The 9428-nt window shown below is 37.9% G+C and overlaps 1 protein-coding gene across 1 annotated transcript; it reads right to left on the bottom strand.

The window, feature by feature from the left end:
• Positions 1-1707, bottom strand: LOC114748413 (transcription factor DIVARICATA-like). The gene is made up of 2 exons (XM_028936797.1): positions 813-1707; positions 1-652 (listed from the first exon to the last, which is right to left on the bottom strand). Exons 1-2 carry the CDS (start codon positions 1205-1207, stop codon positions 208-210), a joined length of 840 nt encoding a protein of 279 aa, XP_028792630.1. The 5' UTR covers positions 1208-1707; the 3' UTR covers positions 1-207.
• Between the last annotated feature and the right edge of the window lie 7721 nt (positions 1708-9428).

Raw genomic sequence — 9428 nt, 5'->3', positions numbered from 1 at the left:
TTTTAGATGATGGGTCTCACTGAATTTTTATTTGATAGGAGGTGAAGAGGAAACCTTCACAAGAAAGCCCATTGAAAATGTACAGTTGAGCCACTGACACATTATTGGAATTTGCTTGTGATGTTCATAAACTAAGATGCATCATACAGGGCAATGATCTATGCAGTAGAAACTGACGGCTGTCTTTGAACATCATGAGAACTGGCATTACAATGCATGGATGCCTAACACAGCTGGGTTACCGAAGTCCCCAGAATTTGCCCTAAAACCCTGGCTTTTGAGGTTGGCATAACCAAAAGCCTCATGAAGGACACAGTCAATATCAGATGAAGATGAATGCAAGAAACCGTCGCAATTAGGGTTGAAAACCTCATCATTATTTGGCTTCTGATGTGGTGAGAACATAGGAGACTGGTCATTGAATTGAACAGGCTTGTTGTCTTGTGGGGTGGTAGATTCTGTGAGATTAACAATGGTTATGTCGTGTATGCTTGGTCTTCTTTTGTTGTTCCCTCCAGAAGAAAGCTTCTGTCTTATGTAGTATTTCTGGGCATGACTAGCCACTTGGGTTGGTGTCTTTGTCACCACGAAATTCCTTGAGATATTCCTCCAATCTCCTTTCCCGTACTTCAGAAGCCCCATCAGGAAACGCCTGTGACTCCAAAAACATAGAGATTCCAACAATGAAATGAACAATCTTGAGTTGCTTCTTGTAATCAATCAATTATGATTATATCACAAGAATTTCAGCAAAAACTTTTATGTCCAGAGATAATTAAAGATTTTACAGATTGGTGAAGCTAGAAACTGACCTGTGTTCTTCTTCAGTCCAAGGCACCCCTTTCTTTCTCTCATGATCAGAAGCCTTGAAGGCGACGGGCCTCTTTCTGTATGCATCATAATTCTGGTGGTCAACCAACTCAAAGGTGAAAGGAGACGGTAGATACCCGGGTATTGGAACCCGACCCGCTTCGATTTCGCCTATGTCTTCTTCCAGTTCTCTGTACTGCTTGATCACATCGTACACAGTTTTACCCGGGATCATGGCTGCCACCTTCAGCCACCTATCTGGGGTGTCCTTATCGTGTATGGCAAGGGCACTCTCGAACCTCTTGTTCTCCTCTCTCGTCCATTCTGTGTTGCCCAGGCTATCTTGAACGTGCCAGTCTGAATTTGGCATAAAAGAAGATGGGTACAGAGTTTCCATGTCTTCAATTCAGTAGCTCCAAAGATTTTCACCTAATTGAGTGGAACTTGAAAGGGCACGCCAAAGGAAAAAAAATACAAGTATTGAGCTTTGATTCAAACGGCAAGGAACTTAGAATCTATCACGTGTAATCAGGAATCTGCTTTGCTTAACGGCACAAACTAAAGAATCTGTAAAAGTTCCACCTTTTAGAATCGAAGAGAATCTCGGAAAAATCATGATATACCAAAATTTTGATGCTAGGGTATAAACCCAAGAGAGAGTTAAGAGGCGATCATTAATTCAAGACGAAAAACGCACCCAGAAGGTTTATGCTAATAAGATAGCAAGTCTCAGACAAATATGGGTCGAGGGGGTCAGAAAGAGAGGAAAAAGATAAATATAACGAACCAAAGAAAGGGAGAGGATTGAAGGCGATGCGGAGTGGAAAGATCCAATGGGGGAAAAAGAGAGATTCTTTACAAAGAGCAGAGAGAAAAGTGGGAAGCTGTTTGCTTTTGTCGTTTTTCTTCGTGGAGAAGCAAGTTCGGAAGCAAAAGGAGGAAGGAGAATGCATAAACGTAGAGAGAAACAGAGTGAAAACAGAGTGTTTGATGGGAGCGGCTGGCAAGATGGTATTGGAATGTCTTGGAAGCAGAATGCACGATTGACAATCACCCTGTCCTATTATAGGCCGCTAATTCAAGATTATGTCATTTAATTAATCATTAAATTTTATAATAGTAAAAATTAGGTGAGAAAATTAAATATAGAGAGGTCCCGAGAAATTGATATTGATATTAACAAGTAGAAATTGCTTATTTATAAATTAAATTTAACAATTTATAGTCATGACTCAACTTTTATATTTATAAGTGGAATTTACAACTATAATTTAAGCAATGGATATCGTATTTGAACTTTTTAAAAGACCAATAACAAATATTTAAGACATTTTACCTGATAGTCCAAGTTTAAATTCGATATCTGAACATGATGAAATGCTTTTTTAAAAATAGATCGACAGTGGAAGTTGGCATATACTTTCATGATTAATATAACAGCTGTATAACTAATTTAAAAATAATGAAAAAAATTATTTTAGTTAGTTCTTTTATAATGAATATGCGTTAATTTCATTATTATATCATTTCTAATCATACCCATTATATCGACTCCTTAATATCATTGTTGATTTTGTTTAGGACGAAAGATTTTTTTTTTCTTTTTTCTTTTTAAATTTCTAGTGGCAGAGAATGAGTTAGTTTATCATGACAACTTGTGTGGGTATTTTTTTTTTCCTTGAGTAATATGTGTATGTGTGTTTTAATATAAACTATAGTTATAGTTGTCTTAACTTTGGATGGCTGCGATGAATTTAAATGGTTTTTTTTTTTGGGAAAATTACACACAGGTATCACAAAAGATAATTAATTCAGAAAAAATCTCTGGAAATCCCCAAATACTTCCTAAGTCCCCAAGGACCTCTAAATAATTAATTTCAATTGTGATATTACCTACTTACCCCTGTTAATTTGAGTGTGAATAATTTGCCCGCCTTAAACCCTCGGGACCACCTTCTTTGCGTTTCCAGCTTTCCATTACAGCACAGGCGGCTTCACATCCATCGACGGCGAGCTTTACTCACACTGTTGGCGAGCTTCATACCCTATCATCGATGACCTTCGCACCCCACTACCAACGAGCCTCGTGGGTTCCATCATCGATGACCTTCGCACCCCATCGCCGGCGAGCCTCTCTCTCTTGGTATCTCATATTGATATTATCTATTACTGGCATATTTAGGTGAGGCGCTTCTCAGTTTCAAAGCAACGGTTGGCTATTATGTAAGTTGTATTATTTAAATTTCGAAGTAATGTTGGCTATTGCCAATTGTTGTGCATAAGTTGTTATTACAGTGATCGAAAGTTGTCATTAATGACCCCATGACCTGTCCTGTTATGTAGGATGGAAGACCTGTGTAAGTTGTATTATTTAAATTTCGAAGTAATCTTAGCTATTATTAATTGTTGTGCATAAGTTGTTATTACAGTGATCGAAGGTTGTCATTAACGACCCCATGACCTGTCTTGTTATGTAGGATGGAAGACTTGTTCGGAGGTTTAGATGCATTGTCCATGTCTCCACCCAATGTGTTTAGTGAAGACCCACTATCATTGCCATATGGTTCAGAAATGATGCCAACCCCAATTCCAGAAATGAATTCAATAAAGTGAAAGGGTTTGGTTATTGGAGAAGGACAAATTTTTCCTGATGCAATGGCCCTTAGGCAAGCACTATATAGGTACAGCATTACTGATAAGTTTTCATACAAATTTGTTAGGCCCATTGCGAAGGTTGTTAGCCACTTCTCTTCAGGTTGTTAACACCCGCCGTTAAGGTTGTAAATGAATTGCTGCAGTAAAAATCTGTTGTAATCCTATTGGGTTCAATTAAAACTGTTAATAACTTCAAAATGCTCTCAATTTTTTTAAGGTCGTTATATGTGCTGATAATACAATCTATTTAGAAGCTGTGGTATCCCACAAAGTGATTTGTCAGGGGTACTGTCCAGGTTGTTAACTACTTGTCTTCGGGTTGTCAACAAACCCCGTTGAGGTTGTAAATGGATGTGGCAGAGAGGACTGTGATCTATGCCTATCATATCATCATCGTTATCATTTGTTTATCCAGTTTTATTTAGTCTGCATTTGTGGACATGATCCGTGTGTGGAACGAAGAATTTCCTGTTTTGTCAAAACACATGAATGCCATTACCAAAACTTCATAACCAGTAAAGTATGTCAATACACATTAACATATCTTAACATCCAGTTATCATTACATGGTTAAAAAAAGAAACAAAATCTGAACTTTACATTCAGCTGTCAAATAAAAAAAACTAAATACAATCTATGCTCATTGTTTATTTCTTCCTCTTGCTTTGAGAGTTTCCTTGTAGCAAAGACAGCACTTGATCACCATGCAGGTTGTTCCGATAAGTTACAAGCCACCACAAGCATCCAACCTTCAAGTCATGGATTTCTTGAGAGAAGTACAAGCATCCAACATGCACAGCATACAGTCGCAACCTACACATCAGCCAATCACAACCTACATTTGTGTCATTCACAACATATACAGCAGCCAATGACAATCCATGCTAAACCGAATAACAACAAGAACAGCAGGCAATTACAACCTATACATAAGCAAGTGACAAACTAATAGAGGCTAATGACAACCTGCACACAAGACAATAACAACTTTCACACCAATCAATCACAACATACATATAAGCAGTTAACAGCGTACATACTAGCGAATGACAACATAGAGTAGTAAATGACAACATACAGGATAGTAAATAACAACATACAGAGCAACCAATTACAACATATACAGAATAGTATATTCCCACCGAGGGAGTTACTTGATATATCCCTAGAAATACAGGAATATGATGAATGAATGCGATTTGTCCATCCTTATAACAACATAAATTGGATGAAATAAATGAACTAGAAACTACATTAAAATACTGCACTCACGAACTTCTGAGCTGTGATAGGTTTCCTAGTTCATTTGGAATCACTCCACTTAGGTAATTGCAACTTATGCACAACAATTGACAATAACTAACATTATTTCGAAATTTAAATAATATAATTTACACAAGTCTTCCATCCTACATAACAGGACAGGTCATGGGGTCGTTAATGACAACCTTCGATCACCGTAATAACAACTTATGCACAACAATTGACAATAGCCAACATTACTTCAAAATTTAAATAATACAACTTACACAATAGCCAACTGTTGCTCTAAAACTGAGAAGCGCCTCATCTAAATATGCCAGTAATAGATAATATCAATATGACATACCAAGAGAGAGAGGCTCGCCGGCGGTGGGGTGTGAAGGTCGTCGATGATGGAACCCACGAGGCTCGCTGGCAGTGGGGTGCGAAGGTCATCGATGATGGGGTACGAAGCTTGCCAACGGTGTGAGTAAAGCTCGCCGCTAATGGATGTGAAACCGCCTATGCTGTAATGGAAAGCTGTAAACGCGAAGAAGGTGGTCCCTAGGGTTTAAGGCGGGCAAATTATTCACACTCAAATTAACAGGGGTAAGTAGGTAATATGTGTAAAGACCCTTAACCTCATAACATTATAACTCATCACAAAATCACTACTATGGTAGAAAAGGAAATCTGTTAAATGAACTACCATAGTAGGAAGAAATTTGCATAAATTTTGAATTAACATGTAAACTCGATTCCAACTCAAAGTCCGTTGCATGCAACTGAAATCATTCATTCATAATCCACTGGGCCTCCGAGCCTCCGGCCCGGGTAACAACATACATCAAAAGCAGCCCATCCAATTAGTTTTCAACCATGTAACAAAGTTTCATAACACAATAGAAATGGCCTCCGGCCAACTAAAACGAGGAGATAACATATTCTCCAATTTACAATTAGGCCGGGTAATCAAAATATTTCAAAGAACCCTAATTGTGGCAATATACAACATATTCATACATAAACAAAGGCTAGAGGCCTAAAGCTAACCAAGCTTAAGCCTCTGCGTCTCTTCCCGAAGGCGCACGCCTAGAAACTTCACCTGAAAACATTGTAAACCACGGGTGAGACAAAGTCCCAGTAACCAACCATTCCAATTCAAGGTACTACTAAATAGGTGCTTGTGAGGTGTCAAGTGGGGTAGTTCACAACTAATATGATAACGAGATAGCCATAACAAGTTATGCAAGTGCAATGATGCAATCCCATCAACCATATCTCTCACTTTGGGGGGTTTTCAAGAGCCGAACCCGGCCTATCCCTCACTATGGGGGACGTAAGGAGTCATAAGAGGCCTATCCCTCACTCTAGGGGACGTAGGGAGCCAAAAGGCCTATCCCTCACTATGGGGGACGTAAAGAGCCAACCATCATGCATTAATGGAAGCCTTACCACGTGGTAGTAACTATCAAAAACTCTCACCAATTCCCAATTCATGCATCATGCTCAAACCATAATCAAATAGTAATTGAACATTTCATAAATAACTTCATTTAGTGGCATATCCTTCACAATTTCAAGATTCATTCATCATTAATCAAAGCCCCACAAGACGGTTTTCCTTTTTACATATACAACATACCATTTGAATATAATTGTTACTCAGAGCACAAAATATAAATCTACTCACAATACCACAGAAGCAAGTACTAAGGATTGGAAAGTGGTTACCTCTCACCTGAGCAAGGAATAACAACCAACAATGTGGCCCCGTGCACCAACAAGACTCACAACCGGTCTACACAAGCACACAAACACACAACCATCATATATTAGCTTTCAAACTAATAATGTGGCCAAAACAATACTTGGGAACACAAAATTCCTATCTCCCATCAAAACTCTACCCAACTCAAAGGGTATAACTATCAAGGCAACACTCCATGGTCATACCAATCCATTAAAACCTTAATTCTTTTCCAAACATCAATTAAAATTCATAACCTCAAGGACCTACTATAGGAATTCTACACCCAAACATCCCATTTGAGCAATTAAGGTTCCAACAACAAATCTAAACCGATTAAATATCCAATTTAACCCTCCTTAACATAGCCCAATTCACAAAACTCAAAATCAATCTCTACATTGTCATCCTCAATCCCAAATCACCTATTTCCATAAACCCTAACTTCAAAAACTCAAGATTCTTTAAATCCAAGAAAACTACACCGATTAAACACTTAAACTAACCCAAAGTAATTAATTAAACTCAAAACAATCGGTCAAAAACCTCAGTTTCATCACAACCTAGAAAATCCTAGGGTTCCACCAAAAATCCTCAGAAATTCCAAGAAAGAAAGTAGATTAGAGGTTAAAATCACTTACTTGAGGTAATGGATCCTTAGAAATGCCCCCTCTAAGCCATAAATTCGAAACCCTAGCAGAGCTCCTCTCTCCTCCTTCAGATTTTCTAATTTTCGCACACTGAACCCCTCCCGCGACTATATAAATTTGGGACCTTTCGCCGCGGCGAACTAATCCCGAGAGAGATTACTCGCCTGAAAACCCGACTTCGCCACGGCTAACTCCAATCTTAGCCGCGGCGAAAGCTTCCCGAGAGGAAACTCTCGCTCGCCCAGAAAACTTCGTCGTGGCATGCCCTCACCTTCGCCGCGGCGAAACCTTCCCGAAAGGGAAGCCTCGCTCACCTGAACAACTTCGCCGCGGCGTCCCCAAGACTTCGCCGCGGCCAAACCTTCCCGAGAAGACACTCCCCTCTGAAACTCCCGGTGCGCCGCGGCGAACATACCCTGAGAGGGGTACGTTCACCTATTCCTCCAACATACCTTAAATCCAACCCAAACACCAAGATCAAGATTAAATCACTAATCTATCCTCAAAATCAACCAAAAGAGGCTATTAAAACCCGATAAGACTTAGGATGTTACAATATGACAGTTGAAATTAATTATCCAGAGGTCCCTGGGGACTTAGGAAGCATTTGGGGATTTCCAAAGACTTTTTCTGAATTAATTGTCTTTTGTGGGACCTATATGTAATTTTTCCTTTTTTTTGTCATAATTTAAGCGGGTTCAAAACTTGACGCATCAGGGTGAAGTCAATAATGTTTGCACTTTTCTTTAACTTGAATATGACTTTCATTGAGTCATTGTTGTTCTAAAACTAATTTTCTTTAACTTTTCTTATTGGTCGTAGTTATTTCCTCGATCTTGCTTTGAAGTTCAATTAAATAACCAATTCTCAAAAAATTTGTTTATTTTCTAAAGCATCCACTCTTTTAATTATTTAAATTGAATATTATTTTTATTAAATGCACAGATTTTATATGCTATTAATAGGAATAATTTGAGGACAGAAATAATGATTCTGGACAATAAAAAGGATTGGGATATTATATTTAAAATCAAAACTAAACAAGAGGACCAACTTAGCTCTCTCCTTTGCATGCTGACCTCATTTCCAGAATTCCCGTCTCAGTTTCTGGGACTGATAATCAGATTTGCTGGGTTGATCGTATTGCTGATTCTCATTCTGTGAAGGAAGGATTTAAATTATGCACACGGAACTTGGTCCCGGCTAATGTCAATAACCATCCTTTCTGGAAATTTTTCTGGTCTTGTCCTTCCATACACATCTAGTTCAGTTGTTCTTCTGTTGAATCTCTAGAGTACACTGCATCCCAGACTGGCTTAAAAATGCTTTTCTTCAGCTACAATGGGATGGTAACGGTTGGATTTCGGGTCGGGTTCGTACTTTGGGAAATTAGAGAAAATCCCCATTAAATAAAATAATAAGTAATATTATACTTCAGTTGACTAAGTTAATTAATTAGGATAACCACCCAATTAAATATAATATAAATTAAATAAGTGATCTAATTTATATTCGACTGGAACGATCCTCATGGAACCAGTAGTAAACATGGAACGCACTTCATATGATTTGGGGCATCATCATTCTGATAAACAATCATATGTATGGCACAAAGAGTACTATTTCTGTGCATGATCGAAAATTTTGGCCTCCCCATAAAGATAATCCAAGAAATTCTTGGCTCGTTACAGTTCCATGGCTTGGCTTTCGACTGGAACTATGCTCATAGAACCAAGAACTCGAACTCAAAAACTTGGCCTTATCCTGATCGTATTTTAAAAATGGACGAATCCTCCTCCTGTTTCGCCAAATTCTGTTCATTTGGGATGGGGACAGCAGTGCAAAAGTTCGGTTGGAAACAAAAATGTTCAGATCCCAGTTATAAAAAATAAAATAAAAAGTTCAGATCCCGAAACTTTTATAGTTCTTTGTTTTAGATTTGCTTTGAATTCAAACTTCTGTTAAAGTTCTGTATTTAGTAGTGTCTGAAAATCAATACTACCTTTGTTTCTAATTATAAGAGCTAGTTGACTAATTTGAGAAGATTAAAAAAATAAGTTAAATTAGTTATTTGTAATAAATATATGTTATCTTTTTTAAAATATCTTTACTAATCAAATGTGTTGGCCAGAACTCTCTTGTTAGAAGAACTATTTTGGAAAAAAATTGTATAAATATTATAGACAAAATAGATGGGGTCTTATATTTAGAGTCAAAATAAAAATCAAACGAGATCCTATATTAAGAACTGGAAGTAGTACTACCTAACAACAAGTATGTCTCCTAATATGAGATTTCACGGAAGAGATACTCAAATTGAT

This window comes from Neltuma alba, unplaced genomic scaffold (assembly GCF_004799145.2).
Source record: "Neltuma alba isolate B1F8T4 unplaced genomic scaffold, ASM479914v2 tig00005713_pilon, whole genome shotgun sequence".
NCBI classification, from domain to species: domain Eukaryota; kingdom Viridiplantae; phylum Streptophyta; class Magnoliopsida; order Fabales; family Fabaceae; genus Neltuma; species Neltuma alba.
The sequence above is the reverse complement of the archived record's forward strand: the minus strand, read 5'-3'. Positions and strand labels throughout refer to the sequence as shown.